This window comes from Pteronotus mesoamericanus, unplaced genomic scaffold, assembly GCF_021234165.1.
Source record: "Pteronotus mesoamericanus isolate MK-2021 breed Mesoamerican mustached bat unplaced genomic scaffold, CSHL_Meso_final contig_116, whole genome shotgun sequence".
Lineage (NCBI taxonomy): Eukaryota > Metazoa > Chordata > Mammalia > Chiroptera > Mormoopidae > Pteronotus > Pteronotus mesoamericanus.
Genome location: NW_026555027.1, coordinates 13,200,297 through 13,222,536, shown reverse-complemented (window position 1 = coordinate 13,222,536; position 22,240 = coordinate 13,200,297). Strand labels below are relative to the sequence as shown.

Here is a 22,240-nt window from a genome sequence, read left to right as displayed (position 1 = left end):
TGACTTCATATTTACATTGAAGACATTTTAAACATTTCTTGTTCCTTTTTACAGTGTTTTTTTCCCCCTTGGGTTCCAATTCCCTCTTGCCATGGAGTAGAGCTTTATATAAAGCGGGGAGGTGCCTATCTGCCACAACTAAGTGGCACAAGGTAGTGAATTACAGTCTTCACGTGGCTTGCACTTTTTAGTCAATTCTAACAACTCTGAACAGAATTATGAAGCAGAAAGTTCTAAGTGAAATGCTATGTGTTCATTCTGAAAAAAACTGCAGTGTGTCCAACCAGGCGTCATAAGCAATAACACTCATCCAAAGACCTAGTACCTTTTCCCAGTGAGCTTGGTGTCTGAAGAACATGTATTTGAAACATTTCGTAGAATGGGCAAGTGAGAACCAACAAAAACAAATCATTAACAAGGCCTAATTAACTGATTTGTGATTACTTCCTAACACAAGTACCCAATTACATGGTCTCTTGGTGTAACAACTAAGATAGTTGGAAAGACTTTGTAAATTATTTAGGAACAAAGAATGAAGAAGAACAAGGAAACATTTGAATTATCAAATGTTTAAGAATTTGCTTTTCCAACTCTCCTCATCAATTGTATTGTAAGTAGTAGTAAATCCACCAGATGAAATTTTCATACTAATGTCCATTTTTTTCTACTAATGTAACTATGCACACGCATGAACAGTAAACCAGTGTGCTCTTACGACATTCATGTTTAACCAAGTATTATAATACAGAGCTCCAGAATCTTCAGCGGTTAACCTTAATTTCTCAATTTGCAGTTGGGACTTCAAAAAATTCCTTTTAGTCTTTACAAGCAGTCATCAGAATGCATATCCACACATGTCCATATCCTCTTCTGTACACAGATGGCTATGCCCTTATATACAACCACCCTACTGGCAAATAAACTTGTGAAACCATCCAGACGCTAACCATCAGGTCCGAGACTGCTGATTTCTGCAGTGCCTGGATATATAATCATATCAACAAGGAGGAGACTAATAGCCAGCTCAGATTCAATATGGCGTATGATAGTGTTTCCACCAGGAAAAAGTATAACGACATATAAAGCAACTCAGTTTTTAAAATAAAAAGTTAAAAGTAAAATCTCAGATTGGTGAGCGAGGCACACTATTACACCTTAGTGAGCAAACCGTTTCCTCTGATTTGATGTGAGCAGGGAGAAAAGCAAATCCCCCAACTCCATTTCCGCAGCTGTGGCAAACAAGAAGAGTAGCTAGTGTTGCGGGGAAGAGAACTAGCAAAATGCTGGAGGTTCACATTAGGTTCTTTCTTCTGTGAGGTCTAGATAACACACAAGGCCTTAATTCTCCAAGTCTAGATAGACAGTGTACATGGGAATCACCTACGAGATTTAGTAAAATTAAGATTCCTGGGCTCCACCACCGGGCACTTTCATTCAGCAGTTCTGGGATCGGTCCAAGAATGTGTAATTTTGAAAAACACACTGGGTAAATTCATTCTGTGCCAGGAAATTCACACATAGGTCCCCTGTACTGTTGGAACACAGGCTACCTTAATAGTCTACAGCACAGTCCGACACAGAGTGGCGATACGCCGAAGGAAGAGTCCTGTGCTGGACTCCTGGAGCGAACCAGAGCACCCTCCTTCCCACCCCACAGGTCAGGGCCACGGCTGACCGGCTCACCTAGGCAGCGGTAGGGAATCACCATGTGGCTGTGGGTCTTGCACTGCTTGCGGCCCCTCTTGCACCAGTTCTGGATGGTCACTGGTTGGTTGGCTTCCACCACATTGGTGATCTGTAGTTCAGGGTAGACCTGGGGGAGCACAGTAAAAGGGTCAATTGTTACCTGAGGCAGGGGCTGGGTTGAGCAAGCACCTGGTCCACCGCCACTGCTATTCTAATGAATTTCTAATCATCCCCCCACCCAAGGCTCACACAGTCTCCGATGTCCAATCAAGCTTAAGCAATTCAAAGTAAAGGAAAAGATGTAAGTGACAAGCACCTAATCATTCCATTCGAAAACATTAAGCAATGTGACTTTATTATTTTACAGCACCCATTCAGGCTTAAAATATTTTTTCTTTCCCCGAGAGGAGATAAAAATAAAAACAGGGAGAGGGGACCCTTTACTAAGCATGGAGTCATTTTCAATGCAAAGTAAACTGGCGTGGGATTTACATTCTCTAATGTCCTAAATAAATGTTATAGCTAGTAGGTCCACCTGGAGATAACTACCTTTACTGAAATTCAACCCAGCCCTATCTTACTAATCAGGCAAATATTTTATACACAGGATACGATTTGTAGCAAGCTTTCTATACAAAAATCTGCCTTGTTCAAAGTAATTTACATAATAATAACTTATCAAACAATTACCAGGGCTGTCATTGAGATAAAGAATTGCATTTGTGAATCTCTCCCTTTGATAATCAGCTACAGCCCTTTGCTTTCTTTACTGTTCTCAGTAAATCCTGGTGTTTATTGAGCACTTGGAATGAAATGTGGAGCTCAGCTCAACCAAGATGTATTTGTGAAATATCTAATCATTTCTGTTTAGTAATAATGAGTAGATATTTGGAAGAAAATACCATCATAAAAATTTATTTCTAAAAAGAGTTGTTCCTTGCATAAACCTTGCATTTCACCAGGGACACCAGTCTGCCAGAGAAGTACCATTAAGAGAGAGAAGCACTGAGAGAACTGAGGAGATAGCGAGGGAATGGTTATAACGATGGGCCACGAAATCTAGAGTTGGGGGAAGGGAGAATATGAAGGTGGGAAACACAACGAAAAGGCTGTAGCACGAGCCCTGGTACAGGCTACAGAATTTTAGCATAAAGGTACTAGGGATTAGGAGTAGTACGTGGAGAGTCTGAGAGTTGATATTACGACTTGGGAGAAGTTACAGTGTTCGGTCATTGCAAGTGGTGTAACACGGCAGTTCGTGGGAATGGCTGACGAGAGAGATCGCTGGAGGAATGAAAAGGAACTAAGGAACTGGACTATAGTGGAAGCATCTTCGAGGTTCAGAGTAAAATCGCTTACGAATCACACAAAGATGGGAGGTTGGGATGATAGGAAGCCAGGAGTTAAAACCTTCATGTCCTTGAGGATAAAAGAGAGCTACAGATAACCAACAAGGAGAGGGTGTACTCCAAAGCTGGGGTGGGGACGTTTTAGGGAGGAGAGCAGACTGGGTTGGAAGTGAAAACATGAGGAAGGACATGCCCGTCTCCAGGTACAACTGCATGGATTGCGAGAAAAGAACATCTACCCAGGAGGCCATGGGGGCAGCAGTGCCTTTGGGAGAGAACCAGGTGTCAGAGCAAGATGGCGTTCACGGTGTGGGGTATGGATACAAGGAGGTTTGCTGATGATTGCCAGGGACATTTAGAGAGGCCTGCCTGGATCCTGTCTTTATTTAAAATGTTGATATTTTGTTCACTTTAAAATTTTAACTAACTTTGTTATTTTTAGATATAGCACTAAAATATTACTTCACCTTTATTCCTGAGTGCTGCACTTACTCCATCCTAGTCCCAGTCCTGAGATATATCAGTTTAAAGAAATAAGACACTAAACCCGGGGTACATTCAGACAACAGATCGTTCAGCGCTAAAAAGAAATGAGCTATCAAATCATGAAAAGACACAGAGAAACCTTTCGTGTGTTGGGGCCCAAAGCAGCCTGCCCCAAATATCCCAAAAGGGCATATTAATTATTTTGGCTTAAAATCACTTGACAAGCAGCAGGAGCAGAAGCTCTCTGACTCTACATGCAGGAAGCAAACCCCCATGTGAAAGGTGCCCCCCTGCTATGAAAGGGCTAAGGAGCAAAGGGACTAAGGAGGAGACAGCCTTGTCACCAGAGGTAAAGGATCCAGGGCTGAGAAGCCGATAAACACAAACCCTTGGGGATTTTATTAATTTACTGCCCTACGCCTACATTCTAGTTCAGTTCCTTACCAACTGCGCCTCCCAAGACCTGGCTCCTTGTCTTGTCAAATTCTCCACTGATTTCTTGTTTCTTTACATAAAGGATATAGAAACAATCCAGGACACTTCTCTCATGGAGAATTAACTTTTTAATTCTCCCGTGTATACGTAATAAAACGTGGGATTTTCCCGTCTTTATGCGTTGTGCACGTTACGCTAGTAGCCCAGCAGCAAGAACTCAAGAAGGGTAGAAGCGGGGAAGGCCTTCTCCCTGACGAAGGCGTAGTACTAGTCAAAGAAGCCAATCTGAAAAGGCTCCGTGCTGTACGATCCCAACTATACCAGGGCGCCCCAAGCTCCCTCCTCCCCTTTCGTGGACGGGGCTCACATTACTGCCTGAGCTCCACCTCCTGCCTCTGCACCCCCCCCAGCCCCATCCGTGGACAAATTGTTTTCTACAGAAGGGTCCCTGGTGCCAAAAAGGTTGGGGACCCCTGAACTATACGACATTCTGGAAAAGGCAAAACTAGGGAGACAGTTAAGTAAAAGATCAGTGGTGGCCAGGGGTTAGGGCGTTTGGACAAACGAATAGGAGGATCACAGAGGATTTTCAGGGCAGGGAAATGATTCAATATGATACTGTAATGGTGAACACATACACGTGCCGAAACTCAGTGGCCCCTGATGTAAACTATGAACTTTGGATGATGATGTGTCAATGTAGACTCAACAACGGCACCCAGTGTCCCACTCTGGCGGGGGATGTTGATGATGGGGAGGCTGTGTGTGACGGTGGCAGGGTGTAAATTGGAAATCTCCTGCACTGTCCTCTCAAATTTGCTGTAAACCTAAACTGCCCTAAAAAAAAAAAAAAAAAAAGTCCATTTAAAAAAAATTAAAAATAAGGCACAGATCAGTTTAGAGTGGGGTAAATTCTGTGTGGAAAGCATGAGCTATAAGAACACACACGCAAAAACATATCTAAATCAGCATCCTGGGGAGGGGAATTAAGCAAGTAATTCTTCAAAAACAATGCCAGTACCTTAGCTCCCAATGGAAACAGCTACTTTCCCTTTATTTTATTTCATACTTAAGTATCTTGGCACTAGAGTGCATACATTTCAGTCTCAGATAATGCTCCACTTGAAAAACACCACTAAAAATTTAATAACCCCGTGGCCTTCTTCTATATGATGACAGGTGAAGTGGTTCTTTGCACAGGAATATAATTCTCCCACCACCTTTCCCTGTTTACTCTATCACAAAAGTACAGCACTCATGAGTCATAAACTCTGACACGAGAGAATTCGCCCTGAGGGACAAGACTTTATGTGCAGTAAAGTGTGAGTTACTGCATTTTTCCACAGGGGTTCCAGCTGCCACTTCGCAGAAATACTACCCTGCTGAGAATCTTCCCAAGAGCGTTCGGTTTTCTATGAGCCCTGTGGCAGGTCGTCAAGTCTTCTCTTCAACTCAAAATCAAAAAAACTGTACGGTACAAATCGATAAGAAGGCAAAAAGGATCTCTGGGTGACGCTGCAGACCATCATCAGTGTCCTAGGGTGACAGCTGCTGCAACAGAGCAGCAATTTATTCTGGGGCTAATTTTCTAGCAAAAGGGCCTCTTCCCTAAAGATCGCCTGAGTTTCATGAAGTGACCAGCAAAACACAGAATATGCTTCCATTCCCACCAAAAAATCTAGGGTGTATGTGTTATTTCCAGCATTTCAACTCTTCTCTCCAGAACGCTGGCCACGGCAATCGTTAACGTGCAGACGGATGAGATTAGAAAATCCCATGCACAGTTTACCTACGGCCCTACGATGGGACTGCAGTGGTGACTTCAACCTGTCCCACCTACTTTCTTTCAGAGACAAGCAGTCAGTAATTTGGATCTGCCAAAGATAATAAAATTTTGTTGTTCTAACTTAATGTTTATTTAAAAAGGGGGAGGAACACCAATAATCAAGGTCACACAGTTTCCTGTGAAACACAGCCTGTCCCAGTAAAGTGATTACCACATGGCACAGGTAACACCCAACTCAGAAAGCAAACAACAGAACAAAAAACACTGAAAAAAATGTTCAAATTTCTGACAAAAACCCCAAGTACTATATATCTAGTTTTTAAAAATATTTATTTATTTATTTTTGCTTAAGCAGCCCCAGTGTAAGACCAGAGACAAATAAGCACTTTAAATTGAAACAATAACATAGCTCATAGTGTTAGGCAAGTGTAAAAATTAAAATAATTTGACATACAAATGTGCTTGTGGTAGTAAGTCCCTGACTTTTCACCATAATTAATTATAAGCACTAGTTCAATGTGTTTTAGTTCCTTTGCTGCATCTCAAATTGTAACATAGGAAACAAGGAAATAAGTTCCTTCAGCTATTTAATTTGCATGTTTTCCAATCCCAATTATGAGTAACTATTTCCTTGATCATTAAAAAAAAAAGACTTTAGAGAATTACAAGTTACATGAATAAAAACTTAAAGCAGCAGCAAAACAAGGGCTGCCTCAGTTCCCTGAAAAGCAAACTGTCCTCAGTTCCTACACATCTTCCTAAATTTTAGCTGCACAGGTCAGTCATCGAATAAACACATATGATGTGCTTCAAAAAACACTCTCACCTAAGACCGTCACACCACACCGCACATCCCAAGCCCACTGGGGGTCCCCGTGTGCGCCAAGCTCCCCCAGTCGCCTGTACTAGAATGCGAGCCCCTCTCTCCTCTTGCAGGAATACTTTCTGGTATTTATCACAGTGTGCTTCGTTCACATCTGCGTTAAGTAGAGAGCTGCACGGCCTTTCCAGTGAAAATGCACTTTCCTGGAGCACAGGAAACACAATCTGGCACCCCGTCACCTCCCCATGGCGCCCCACATTCATTAGCTTTGCTCGAAGGCTCTCAGAAGGCTGCGGAGCCCCGCCCCCAGCCCTCGGAAGGAAACTGGGTAGTGAGTACTTGAACTTTCCAGCTCCCTCCTGAGAGCGGATTCCAGCCACAAAAAAGCAAGCCATAAATTGCATTCTCTTCCTCAAGAGTTCTGAGGTAGCACAGACAGGCTCTAGCTAGATGAGGGGGACACCCAACTGGCAGGCAGGGTAAGTCAGGGCCAGACGGCAGGCGGGTGAAGGAGAACGAGGCGTCTGGAAGCAGCAGCTGGTCTGCCACAGGAGACTCGGAAGATGTGCAGAGAAAGAAGCTAAGATGAGCGAGCCTTGTGGCTGAGACAGACACACAGAGACAAGAGAAAGGATCAGACAGGGAATGCCTGAGTACCTATTACCCCAGGGAGGTGTGGCGGGTCCCCTTCATTAGCCCCCTGTTTACACATAAGCTACTTTGGTAGCTTTATTTGGAACAAAACCCTGGAAAAAGGCCTAGCTCCAATGTTGGTTCACCACTACCCGCCTCTGATCCCTTCAATCGCTGTATCCAAAGCATTTTACACGACCACGTTTCTCAGATCACCACCACTTCCTGCCTTCTCGGACACTCACGTGCCCTCCTGCCCTATCAGGCTAAACACTCCTAGAAGGCAGGGACAATAGGGTTCATTTTTGTTCCTCAATAATGGCCGACACTATGAAAGCACAGTAAGTACCTGGTAAATATTTAATGAATATTTCAGGTTAAATTCAGAATCCATTCTGGGAGGGAAATTCAGTAGGTATTAATCTCCCACTGGGTATTATCAATGTATCTCCTGAATAAGATAATCTAAATAGTAGATCAGAGTTGGATTATGAGCTTTTTGAGAAAAACAAGCATCTTAATATCTTCCAATATTATTCTCCCAAATATGATATGGCAACTTACACAAACAGTACCTTCTTACATAAGAAGCTGTAGATAAATGTTAATAATTACACAGCTGAGAAAGATGCGTAGGAAGAATTAAGAGGCAGGTTCTCACTTAGGGTAAGAGGGCCCATCCAGTCAAGTTCCTGAAAAGCAACCTGCTCTTCTGGCCATAAAAATATGCTACTGTTTTTAAAAAGGGAGTTGAAGGATCGTAGGTTCGATTCCCCGTCAGGGCACGTGCCTGGGCTGCGGGCCAGGTCCCCTCCTGGGAGCATGTGAAAAGCAACCACGCATTGATGCTTCTCTCCCTCTCTTTCTCCTTCCCTTCCCTGCTGTCTAAAAATAAACAAATAAAATAAAAATTAAAAAAAAAGAAAGCTGAAGCAATTCCAAATGTTAACAGCCAGCAGAATGGTAAAGTAGAAACTATCTTAGGTTCATATTAGGTTATAGCTGGTAGCCTAAGTGGTTTTGTTCACTGCAGAAAAATACCTTAAAATTTGATCACCATCAGAACATTTTCATTCTAAGTTAAAAAAACCCTAAAGTTCTTTTTCTCTCTCTCTATCCAAATTGAAAATATATTAATCCGCAACAAGATGACATTTAAGTTGTTAAATACGCATAGCAAGAAAAAAAATCGATGGTATTTAAGAAAGCCAAGAGCATGTAGTTATGTATACGGCATATAAAAATATTTCTTTGAGACCTACATGGTCAGAGTCATACTATATACACTTTCATTTATTTCCAATATTAAGAGCAAATAGAGGAACTCTTGAAAACCCTTTTGCAAATGCCAAAAGTTTTATTTACATACAACAAAATGCCAAAAGACCAAGGATATTTCAAGAACACAAAATCAAAACCAGCTAGGAAAAGCCCGAAAAACAGTTAATGGGAATTGTTACTAATTCTGAAAATAACTTACTTACGGTTCTTTCTAGTCTTTCAACGTTTGAAATCAATTTTTAAGATGATTCTCAAGGACATTTCTTTTTATGAAAAAAAGTGCTAGCAATTATGTTGTGTTAATAAAATGTCACTTTCAATATGTAGGAAGTCACTCAGTAACATTCACCTTTAGAGCTCTGCAAAAGGGACAGGCAACAGTCTGCGCCACGGGCTTGCCAAAACCAACGCCCACCCTGGAGGAGGCAGCATAAAGCACCTGCATTCCAGGCTTACCCGGGAACCAACTGAGTGACTAGATTTGGTCATTACTGAAGGTGAGTGGTAGCGACATGGAGCATTCATTCTACGATTCTTACTACTTTGTATACATGTTTGGAATTTTGAATTAAAGAATAAGAAGTAAAAGAAAAAAACTAGTCCAGCAGAAACAGACTCAAATTTCTAAATTTACATTACAAGTGAACAAAACAAATACGAAACTAACCAAGATCCAAATTGTATATGCATGATTGCAGTTGGCATGCGTGAACATAAACGTGAAATAAAGAATCAAAAACTCTATAGCAAAATGGTATAGAGGTAGCCTAAGCACAGGGCAATTTCCTCAGAGAGCTTTTACATGCCAACTTCTTTGTCAAAGAACATATCCAAGAGGAGAATAAGGAACATATGTCGTAACTGAGGGTTTACTATGTGCCAGAACCATTGCAAATGGTTCATGTGTAGATAGTTATGTGACCCTCCACCTGTGGGCAGTCGCCCCATTTCTCAGGAGATGAACCTAGCAGAGGTGGAACTTGACTGAAAGTAAGAGCCACTTCTGAGCACTCAAGGAACCCATCTAGGATAAATTTCTAACTACTTACACTTCAGTATCTAAACCGTAACAAAGGATGTCCCACACAATACATTTCTGTTTCTGGATTAAAATGAGGCGATTTCTCCTTTAAAATTTTCTGAAAACAAAGAAAAATCCTATCAAACTTTTTTCAACATAAATTCTTTTAATCATGAGGGATACTGGAAACAGAGTAACTAATTTAACTGAGAAAGAGAACTGGAAACCAACCCAAAACTTCTCTGCTTACAATTTAATGAGGTGCTGAGAGGCAATGTGCAGCTGATGAAACACTATGGTAATAATGGGGCATAATAATGGGATTTAGGAGCAGTGCTGTGTTTGCACAATGACAGCCTGAAGCAAGGGACAGAAAATGCTGCGTGCGAGGCATTAGCTTGTTTCCCAGTAATTAGACCCAAGACGATTTCTCACACTGTATGTAAATATACTGTCATAAACATACATGTGTACTCAGACTTGGAAAATGTCCATGAACCTTGTTTGCTATCAGTTTTATTCCTATGTGCTGAATGTATGGCAAAAACAAACTGCAGGGGAGGAGGGTCCACTAAAATAAATAGTGAAAACACAAACACATGTGCACACATATAGCCTAGGTTCTCATTCTGTCAATTTATGCTAATTTTCTTATTTTTTACTAAAATGTCAATTATAATAGTACAACTGCAAACATGTAATAATTGAGTATGCTTTTAGGAATGTGATAAAAACAAGAAGAAATGTTGAATCAAACATTAATTTGATTAAACAATAACTGTGTAAAAAAATAAAGTCCAAACTGGTTTTATCTCATTTACCTCTAAATACTGCAATTTGTGCAGGCAATCTCTAGATTTATAGAGAACATTAATGCATAAAACATATCTGTTCCCATATATAGGTAGTCAAATATCTTGATTCAAAAATTGTTTCACCTAAAAGGAATTTCTGGATCTTTCCCAAACCAATGTTTATGCGCTTGTAATTAGCAGGTCACTTTTAAGCCTACAAAGGTGGATGCACATACAGCAAAATCTTAGTGGCCAAGAGTGCACGATGGCTTTGCCATAGCATGGTGGGGACAGACGCTCTCTAAGTTGGTTAGATTAAAAAGACTGCATGTGTGGTTTGTTTTTTAAATGAACTTTAACTCTGTACTACCGTGGGATGAAAACAAGGTTGAGAAACAATTCTTGTCTGTGAATTCCACATTCGGTTGTATATTTTCGAGTGGAGAGTTGAGCAAAGGAAATGGCTTTATTCAACTCATCAGACAGTTTTTGTTTTGTTGCTGGAATGCTTTGTCTGGTGATGCTGTTAATTTATAGACAAAAGCAGATGTTCACTTACAGCAAGGAGGTTAAAGAAGCAGAAAACACATATTGTTTGCCGTGGAAAAGAAAACACTTAGGAAAACAGAGTATACCCATTATCTAACAGAAGGAATGATCAACGAAACCACATTCACCTGTCTCTTTCCCAGCTGGAACTCTCTGCCAGCACCTGAGTCTTCACCTGTTCCAAATGCCCTCCAGAGAGCTGGTCCCCAAGGTGAGCTGGCAGAGCCACGGACACCTGCTCCATGCCCCTACCTCATGCACGCTGCTCTGAAGGTTAGGGATGTGGAGGGCGCAGGGCCTGTTTTAAGTTCTCTCCTTAAAAAAGGGAAAAAGAACAGTTCTGGGGCTCGTACAATTTCTCGTTTAATTTGACAATTTTAAACTCACAACAGACCTCTGTGTTCCTGTCACAAAGGGAAGTCTGGGATTGGTTAGGCAGCTCTCTACAGTGCTCAGGTGGCAAAGAGTAACAGCTGGACTTGAAGGGAGGTCTGTCTGATAGCAAGGCCCAGGTTCCCCCTTCACTGCACTTGACCCGAGGGGCTCCCTTATCCCAGCATCTTGTACAGAGCAGACAAGCAGGGTGTCCTTCCCATTCCTTTTTGTACTAACATCTTGAGATTTGAATTCCCTTCTCTCCCCAATCTAACCTGTCCTTGGATAACAGGCTAATACTTATAAAGTGTTTTGACCAGAAAACACTCCGACTAAAAAGAATCTCATAATTCTTATTCTTATTAAATTTACTGGGATGACATGGGTTACTAAAATTATATAGGTTCTAATACATCATCTCTACATTGCGTGTTCCCCATCCAAAGTCAAATCTCTTTCCATCACCATACATTTGACCCCCTTTATCCTTTACTGCCACCACCTTCTACCCTCTGGTAACCACCATAACGTTGTCTGTATCTACGAGTTTCACTGTATATCCCATGGTTTTTAGTTTTTTCTGTCTGATTTATTTCACTTAGCACAATATTCTCAGGGTCCATCCATGTTGTCACAAGTGTCAGTGTTCCATCTTTTCTTGTGGCCGAGGAGTAGGCCATTGTGTACATGAACCGCATCGTCTTTACCCCATCATCCATGGAAGGACACTTCAGTTGCTTCCATGCGTTGGCCACAGTGAATGATACTGCAATGGGCACAGAGGTGCATATATCTTTGCAAATAAATGTTTTCAACTTTTTTCAGGTAGATACCCAGAAAGGGGTTCCTGGGTCATATGGTAACTCTGTTTTTAATTTTCTGAGGAACCTCCGTTCTGTTTTCCATAGTGGCTATGCCAGTCTACATCCCCACCAGCAGTGAATGAGGTGAGGGTTCCTTTTCCTCCACAGCCTCTCCAACACTTACTGCCTGTCTTGTTGATAATATCCATTCGAACAGGTGTGAGGTGGAATCTCATTGTAATTTTGATTTGCATTTCCCTAATGGCTAGTGTCTTTGAGCAACTTTTCATGTATAGGTCGGCCATCTGTGCGTCTTCTTGGAAGAAGTGTCTGTTCAGGTCCTCTGCCCATTTTTCAATAGGATTGCTTATTTGTTTTGGTGTTGAGTTGTATGAGTTCTTTATGTGTTTTGGAGATGAACCCCTTATTGGAGCTCTTTCGTATCTCCCGAATCAGACTCTAAATCCCCAGATTTAGAATCAAGACCCTCTGCTTTACAGCCTCATTCCACCTTCTCACTTTTCTAAACGCTCTTTTCAATTTGCCTAAGTGTATATTGACATAAGCTTCCCCTGAGCTGAGAGCAGTGTCTCCCTGCTGCAGACTCAGCAACACGTGACACAAGCCACTATCCTGAATGCAGTCAATAAATATTTGCTAAATTTGCTTGAATTAAATTTGGAGAAGAACAAGATTCTTTAGATGAAGAATCAAAATACACTTCCAATTTTTTATTTTCCCACCTCAAAGCTCCTGGTTTAAATAAAACTGTTTTAAGAAAAACAAAACTGATTTCATTTGAGAAGACAATAAAACCTGAAGATTCTCATTTTTGTCCCTCAGTTTCAATATATGATTCAAGCATAATATTATCCTTGTTTTATTCTATTTATATTTATGGGACTGCTAGTACCCTGGGCCAATGTTTGGGTACTATAACAGTTCATTAAGGCAAGTGGCCACTTTAGGCTGTTAAATGATGAATAATTTATATAGTTATTTTCAAGTTGTTTTCATGATGGCAGCACTTTCTCCATCTCATATAGAAAGGAAGAAAGGAGTCATTTTCTATTAAAGGACCACAGAGGGAAATAATAATTGAGGGAATGTCTGTTGTGGTCATCTATTATTGCACACAAACTACCCCAAATTTCAGTGGCTTCAAACAATAAAGCGTTTTTTATCGCACACAGTTTCTGTGGGTTAGAAACCTGGAAGTGGCTACACCGAGGGAACCTGGCTTTTATAGGAGTGCAGTCAAAGCGTCGGCCCCAGTCCCACGAAGGCTTGCCGGGGCTACAGGATCCACACTTCCAAGTGGTTCGTTCACATGCCCACCAGGCCAGTGCTAACTGTTGGCAGAAGGCTTCCGTTCCTCACCACACGCACATCTCCACAGTGCTCCCAAGTGTCCCCGTTGACAGGCAGCTGGCTTCCGCCACAGCGAAAGTCATGCAAAGCAGAAGCCACATGTCTTTTCTGAACTAGCTTCAAAAGTCACATGCAACGTCGTATTCTGTAATATGTTACTGGTTATACATGGCAGCCCTGCACAGCGTGAACGGAGCCTTCACGTGGACATGAATAAGGGGACAGAGGCGAGGATCACTGGAAACCTTCCTGAAAGCTAACAACGACACTGTAATTTACAATTTCTCACCATCCTGCGTGTTGACTGGGCAATCTTTCTTCTCATGGTGTTGTCCGCGGGGGCACTACCAGGAAGGCTGCAAGACCCCACCTGGCCCTGCACAGCCCAGGTAGGGCTATGAGTGACAGCATCCCTTCCCTTCCGCTTGGGCTTCTCCACACAGCTCTCCTCCCAGAGCACGAAGAGAGAAACTTCCACAACCTTTGAAGGCTTTGACCCCGAACTGAACCAGTGTCACGTCCAAGCCATTCTACTGGTTAAAGCACGTCTCAGGTTCAATCGGGACTGCAGGGAAGGTGTAACTGCTGGAAGGCGTAATTCGTCAACAGCCTACGACGGAACCTCTTACCACAGGGGCACATGAAGAATAATGCAGGATTTGCTTAATGCTTTCAGAAAGCATAGTTAGTCATTATTTTGCATATTTAAGAATATTTAGTCATGTGTATGTTTATCACTCATTCTACCACTGAGTGATGATCACAGCACTTGTATTTAAGTAGATAAAAATACACTGAGGGCAAATCTGGACTTTGGGCCAACATTCTCCCAACTCTCTTCTAAAAATCTCTTTAGAATCCCACCAATGGAGAAAGCAGTCCCTGAAAAAGGAAACCACGAACTCTGTTTTCGGGGGCACTCTCTTAGTGTAGAGAGGGAAACAGAGCCCCTGCTGCAATCCCCGGGCCAACAGCAGGCCATCCACAAGCAGTCGGAAATGAACGAGCTAGTGTGTGCTGGGTCCAGGCTCAGTTTCAGATAAAACAGTTCTCAGAGACATCCTGAGTCTGTAATCCTTTTGCCCGTAGAACCCGCAGTAAGTCTAAGTGCTCGCTCAGGCTGCCATGACTAATTAACGTAGCTGGGTAGCGGGAGCAACAGAAATTTATGTTCTCACAAATCTGGAGGCAGGAAGTCTGAGATCAGGGTGCCAGCATGGCCGGGATCTGGCGAGGGCTCTCTTCTTGGTTTGCAGATGGATGGCTACCTCCTCTGCATCCTCACGTTACCTACCTGAGAGCAGGGAGAGAGAGGGAACTCTCTGCAAGCTCTCTGGTGTCTCTTCTTACAAGGGCGCTCATCCCTTCATGAGGGCTCCACCTTCATGACCTCACCTAACCCAAAGGCCCCACTTCCAAACACCACCACATTACGGGTTAGAGCTTCAACGTAAGAGCTGGTGGGGGTGCGGGGAGGACACATGTGCACAAGCATGTCTTTGTACACGTTTTCTTGCAGCGTCCGCAATACACCTTTGACAAAGAAACAAAAGAAAATCCTCCAATGGTGCTGACCATGCTAGTTAAACAATAAAAACACAAAGGAAGGCAAATGTCAGGATAAGGACTGGGCAAAAGCGTAATTATTGTTTTTGGGAAAAGAAGGGGAGGGAATACATGGGTGCCTGGAATTTGGAGGATCTGAGATAAAATGCAGATTAAACAAATACCTCATTTAAACCCTAAGTTTTAAGCTATCTTCCCAATACACTTTTTATGGGTTTATTGCCAGGAACAAAGGTCAAAGGCTCGATTTTTATTTTTTTCTAACTTTGCCCTTGACTCATGATAGGACAGGAGAAATCGGGGGGGCCAAAATGACAATATTCATAATAATAACAGCAAAGCAATGGCAAGGAATACAAATTGAGAACAATGTGAGACTACAAAGTGACTAGATGATTCACTAAAATATTATTTGTCACATTACTAAGTTAAGCATCATGAGATTCAATGTGCAGCTTATAGGGCTATCCTTTGAAAAAACAAATTTTACAAGGGAGTTACACTGGTTAGCAAAAGGTCGAAATAAGGTCACGGTCATGGGTTCAGTTGGTTTTCTTCTGTCCTAGGTCCACAGACTCGTAACAGCTGCCTCTGTGACTCACCCAGCTGCCTCTAAAACATCTGTGTTTGGGTCATAAGAGGAACTGAGTGAGTATGTTGAGAAAAAAATGTATTCATGACTACTGGGAGGAAAATAATCAGTAAATTAGTAGCACTATAAAGGGTAACAAACAGTCATGGTTTCTGTATATTTTTTTAAACAGGAATTTGCAAAATGATAGATGACAGAATACAGTGAGTGAATAAATATCTTTATGGTATGAACAAAAAATGCTCATCAATCTGGAATTCTATATCTGATTAAGTCACTGTTCAATAAGCACAACTTCTGGAAATAACTAAAATGACAGATGTCCAAAAAAATGAATAAAAATAAATAATATAGGAATAGAGATGCTTTAGTGAAAGGATTGGCTGAAAACAACAAATCCAGGTAAAGACAGAACTTACAACTATGGAAATTTATGCCAAAAGAGCAGATTACTATATTAAAACATTAAAAACATCAAAGTAATGTAACTTACAAAACCTGTTAGAAAAGGCAGAAAATTTATGAATATTGTCTGTGTCTTTCCTACCAGGGAATCAATCAATACTGTCTAAAACAAAACATGGAGTTCAAAAAAAATAAAAGAACATTAACATTTCTCAACAACACACAAAAAATTCAATCTTACAAACGAAAACAATTCATTATTTCTAATTATATGTAAAGAAAATCAGAATATTGACAGAGTGGGAAGTGGGGAGAAGACCCTAAAGTATCAATAAGGAACAGTCTATGTAGTTTAGGATAGACCATTCAACAGAAAATGTCAAACAGTGTTTAAAAGTTCTGAGGAAACATGTGCCCCACTTCTTCCACATGCATACTTCCCCCAGGCTGGTTAACGTCAGGAGGACTATAAAGTTCCCCAGCGACCCATTCGCCAATCTATAAAACTTTGCTAACGCACTGTGTGTTTCTAAGCCTGCTGTGTTGTTGGATTGTGGTCATATTCTATTTTGCCCCATGTCACTTTCATCCCTGTTCTGCCAAGAGCCCGTCCCCCCCACCACCATGTGGCTCAGGGCCCGCTGTCAAAGAGGCCACACACCCACATGGCCAACGCAAGCCAGTCCCAGTACTTGTGCCAAAGGCAGATGTGTGACCAAAAGCAGGGCCAGCCAGAATCCCTCCTTGGAATTACACTGCACAGCGGCATAACGCAGTTGGAAAGACGGGCTAGGATGCCATGCTCCCAGAGCGACTGGCTGCCGCTTTTCCTGGCCTCCTGGAGGAGGCTCATTGCAGCAGGAGGTGACCCTAAGGGTGAAGGGATTAGCAGAAAATGAGAAAGACCCCAACCAAGAAATTCCGGGCAGCACTGAGTCTTAGTTCCGCTCCCTGAGGAACCAGTTTCTGGATGTCTTCATTAAGGTTCTACAAGCTACGCCTCACTGTGGTAGGAAATACTATCCATGTGTAAGATGTTCAGTGGGTTTCCATCACCTGGCAAACAGAGACTGCCTAAATAATGCACTCTCACTATGGCCCCATCTTTTCTTTTCTTTTCCCTTTTTTTCCCTTCTCCTTTGCCATGACTGAGCCAATCACTCATCCAAGGGATCCCATTTCTCCCTAGATATGGGAAGCTAGTTTTCTTTGGATGGACATCTGCCCTTTCCACAATTTAGTTTCAGCATCCTTTAACTTAAGATCCTTCCCTTTAAAAAACAAAGACACGACAAAAAGCAAAGCCCTTCCATTTTCCTTGAATTGCCCTTAAGCTCTTGGCTTCTGGGGCTTTTCTCAAAGAATCCACAGATGTCTTCACTCTCCATTCATGTGTGCTTCCTATAATCTGCAGCAATGACTTTTATTCTATAGAAATTGCTATCCCAAAGATCAACAATGACCTTTTATTTGCCAAATCAGAAGAACATGTCCAAAACTTAGAAATGGGCAAGAAAAGATTGCTGGATACCCCAGCAGTAAAGTCAGGCGTTATCTTCCAAGGAAAGTGTCTGATTCTACAGGGTGTGTTCTTTTGATTGGCTGCTATTGACTGAGCTATTTGATGACTCTGTAAGGGTAAACACGGTAGGGACAGGTGGCAATGCCCGTGTTTCCTGTCCCATGCAACATAAATCAGGTGAGTGTTCGTAGTTCTGTGAGTGAAGTTTGTTAGGAAAGACCTTCTATCTCTTCAAGTAAAACTGGACCAGTTTTAACATCTTACAAGATACCTCATTAATTAGTGAGCTGAATAAAACCTTTGATGTGTGTTCATTTTGCAAGAGAGTCGTGATTTTGCCTTGTCAAAAACTATACCTCCAGCACTTTCGACGTGCATCACACCTGAACTCTTGTCACCTCCCTCAATTACAAATCCATCTGGCTTGACTTCCAGCACATGGCATCTCCTAGTTCTGGTCTCAAGTCTCCAGCCACAGCTCCTTCTCCACAGATGGCATTCTTTCTCTTTGTTCCCCTAAACTGTTGCAATTACCCAAGGTTCCTTCCCAGGATTCCACCCTCCATGTATCATGAGGGTATAACGAGACCATGCACTTGACAAGGTAGCTGACACGTGGTTACTGCCAATAAAAGTATGAGCACTGTCTTCACCGCGGCCATGTGCCGTCAATTGCCATTGTCAATTTTTATATTGCTAAAATTACTGTACAAACTTGTTTTCCCTTAAGATCCACCTTTAGGAGTAGGTCCTGTGTGGTACTCATCATTGCTTCCTCGGCCCCCAGAGATGTGTGGGCATCAGAGAGAAGCACTAGGCTCTAGAAGGGCAGTTGTACATCATTTTGCATTACAATATTCTTAATGAAAGGTGTATTAAAAAGGGCCCCCAAAAGCCTGACTCCCAACCACCTGGGTGGGGGGGCAGGGGGGTCGTCTATTCACTTTCACTCTTCTGGAGGCCCCTATGGCCCAGAGCCACGGGTGGCATGTGGTAGAGGGGAGGGCAGCACAGTTCAATGAAAATATAATGGAAATGTATGCCCATGCAATTTTAAATTCCACAGCAGCCACATTAAAAAGGTAAAGAGGAAAAGGTGAAATTCATTTTAATAACATACATATTTACAATTTAGTAGCATATATACGTGATGCTTTAACAGTATATATAAAACACTTAAACATGAAATCAATATAAAATTACTAATGTGGCATTTTAACTTTCTGTCCATGCAAATCTTTGAAATACGGTACCTAACTCACGCATGCAGCACACGCGCGTGTTGTACCCACATGTGGCTGGTGGCCACTGTACTGCACAGCACGGGGCTGAGGCTCCAGCAGGGTGGGCCCTGATGGGAGCGAGAAACTAGATATGGGGACAGAGTGACTAAGCAAGAGGGTGACTTTTCTCTTTTCGAAATGCAAATCTACAGTCATTCTCCCTCTTTAAAAAAAATAAATACCTTCGGTGACTTCCTGTTATTATGCAATAAGGATCAAATTCATTAAAAGGGCTAATGAGACCCAATGTTCTGGACTTTTCTTAACTTCTCCCCTCTACTGTTTGTCACTCCACCCTAAGACTGGTCTGAATGCATCGTTCTATAAGACCTATGTGGGCGGTGAGCCGAGAGAGGCAAGTGATACCACAGCTGCACAACAAAGGAGAAACAACCAAGAGGCCTGCCTTCCTCCCCTCTCACCCTATGGCCCCAACAATCTGGCAAAGTCTGGGGCTGGGAAGGGTAACTCTGTGGCTTTGTGCTGGGATGGACGATGGACTAAAAGAGGAAGTGAAACTGCCCAGGCATTCGTGGGATCTCGAACCGGAGTGGGAATAAGGGTCATTCTCAGGGTCAAGAAGAGTAATTTTTATAGAATCATCACACAAATGCAAAAAATCTAATTATTTGTAAGTGAAACAAAGGGAGGAAAAACTTAAATGCAGACTATGATACACACATCAAAAGAGCCATTCAAGAGCAAAGATGATGTAGTCAATGTCATTAACTAAACTTGAGTTCTAGCCTTTTTAAAAAAAAAAATTCTATTTAACATTCAGAATGCATAATCTGTGTTTATACACAGAAAAATGAAATGGTATCAAACACCTATAAGCATGCACACATGGAATTTCAATTTACCAAAATCATATTATGCATTAGATTTTACTAGAGGAACTCTTTGGTAGAAAGTAAATATTATTTCTAAAGAGTATATTTTACAAATGTCAAAAATGGGCAAAAGTGAATTACTTCTCAATCCCTAATTAATAAATAAGCAGGCAGAATGTTTTTAAGAGATATAAATATCACTTAAATGTTAGCTATTTCTACTTAAATATAAAGAATTTTATTTTCACGTCATGATTCATACATCTTCAGAATAAAAATTACCTGATATGTAACACATTGTTATAATGTATTTATACCAAAAAAACTTCTGTTTTTGCTAATTCTCAAAACATAAAAGTTATATTTAGAGGCTGTCCCTTCTATTTTTTAGAATTATTTTAGAGAGAAAAACATGGATTTATTGTTTCACTTATTTATGCATTCACTGGTTGATTCTTGTACATGCCTTGACCGGGGATTGAACCCACAACCTTGGTGTTTCAGGACAACTCTAATCAACTGAGTTACCTGGCCAGGGCCTAGAGATTGTCTTTTCTTAGAATGCTAACTCAAAATTATGTGTGGGTGTATATATACTTATGTGTGTCTGTATATATATATATATATATCTACATCTATCTATATACATGCATCATATGTAATTCATTACATAGTTATTTTGGATCCAAGAAGGCCAAAAGAAATTTTCTAGTACATAAAAGATTATTAACAACAAAAAATTATTGCCAGGCTATCTTACTGTATTACATGGAGGGTAAGGGATTTTGCTTTCCCAAAATGCATAAGATTAATTCCTTTACATGTGCTTGAAACACAAATAATCTTATGTCCTAGAACAGGTAAGTGTCTACTGAGTGAGGAATAAAATGCCTGGGACTTCAGTTATTTTAAACTGAATTAATAAGGAAGGAATACACACTATACAATAACAGAAAGGAAACTAGGAAGAATTACACCAAGTATGAAAGTTAAGTAAAAAAAGCAAAGAGCAGAACAGTGCTTACTGTAAAGCTACCTATGCCATTAAAAGAAAAGAAAAAAATAAATACTCTCTTTTGCAAGGAGGATAAATCAAGAACAATGAAGTTATTTATCAGTATAGAGGACAGGTGACAAATAATACTTTCAAGTATAACTTTTTACAGTTTCAATATTTTTAACATGTAAACATTTTATATTTTCAAAAAGTAAAATTAATAACGAGGGACTAACTGAACACAAACAAAAATAAAGAAACTAAATATATCCCATTGGTAACATAAATAGAGAAACTTAATTCTAGTTTCTTTCACAGACAATACCTTGCGCGGCTCTAGTGAGATACAGTCCAAGGACAAAAGGACCTGCGCCAAGATGTCTGAAATTTTACTCAGCTGGTTTCATGATGGTCATGATATTACATAATTTTTACAAACATTTATGAATACGGTAGAGCAAGTAAATATCATTAATGGCATAGCGAATTGTTAGGAACAAAGGGTTTTCACTGTACGAGATAAAATATAAGCGTACAAGTCAAAAAATAAATAAAGGCGCATGGCCCCACGTGGCCAGCAGCAGGGACTTACCTCCTGGCAGTACTGCAGTATACCCTCCTTGGTGCCGATGCACGTTTTGGTCCCCGATGGGTCTGGCTCCCACTTCCCATTCTGCACATTCATATGCATGTTCAGTTTGCCACAGAACATGGCGACCTGGGGTTCTGCAAGCAGGCCAGCATTGCCATCAGTGGGCACCTAGAGAAACGGGCTTTGGTTAGTTACAGCAATCCACAGTTCTGGGGCCGAGGCTGGGGGGAGGGCTGTAACGGGGACTCTGAAAATAGGCAACAATAGCACAAAGTTCTATTCTTGCCAGTTCTCAATTGTGAGTGAGCCCCTCCTTCAGTATTCCTTGCAGTTAATTATTATGTATGCTACATACATCTCTAACCACCTGTAGTACAGAGCTTGTTCTTCTTGCATTAAAAAGAGAAATTAGTAATATTAAAAGAAATCTATTCACTGTGAAGATTATACATTTCCCCACGACAGATTTTTGTGTTGCCTCCTGAAAGGTTCTGGCAATAAAATAGGATGCTTTTCTGAAATAAATATATTCACTCTAGAGGAAAGCACGTTCTCAGAATTACCTCCAACTGACTCACACAAAGAACAATGGCAAGTCTGGCGTGATGACTGGGTCTGGGGGTCATGTTGCATGTCACCTCCCAGAGCTCAGGGCAGTGTTGTTGTGCATTAATAGTTAGCAAGTGACTCCATTCTAATTTTCTGAACAGAAAAATGGCTCGTTTTTTGTTGTTGTTGTTGTTGTTTTACCATGCCCAGGTGTGCCTGTGTTGGCAGTTCACCTGTTTCCCCCGCAAACACTTCCTGGCTATCACTGTCTCAGCTCTCCAGAGTACATGAAGGGAGCTGATGTCTCATCCTCCCAACCACGGTGCAAGGAGTCAACGAGGTCTCTGCCAGAGCCCAGCGCAGCACCCACCTGCTGTGCCGTAAGCTCTTCTTACTACAGGCAATATGCCATTTCAGGGGAGGAACCTGAAGAAGGGTGCCCTTCTGTACTCCCAAACCCTTTTGTGCACAGGTACTACCTTCATGTAAGTATTTTTAAAAGGGAAAAT

At 41.5% G+C, this 22,240-nt stretch overlaps 1 protein-coding gene across 6 annotated transcripts in view; it reads right to left on the bottom strand.

Moving 5' to 3' along the window:
* Positions 1 to 22,240, bottom strand: part of APP (amyloid beta precursor protein) — a 228,924-nt gene that overhangs the window by 154,260 nt on the left and 52,424 nt on the right. For all 6 annotated transcript variants that reach the window (XM_054579515.1, XM_054579519.1, XM_054579524.1 and 3 more), the window contains exons 2-3: positions 21,183 to 21,350; positions 1,684 to 1,813 (exon numbers count right to left, since the gene is read on the bottom strand). In XM_054579515.1, coding sequence (XP_054435490.1) covers positions 1,684 to 1,813; positions 21,183 to 21,350 — 298 coding nt within the window. The remainder of the gene's footprint in view (positions 1 to 1,683; positions 1,814 to 21,182; positions 21,351 to 22,240) is intronic.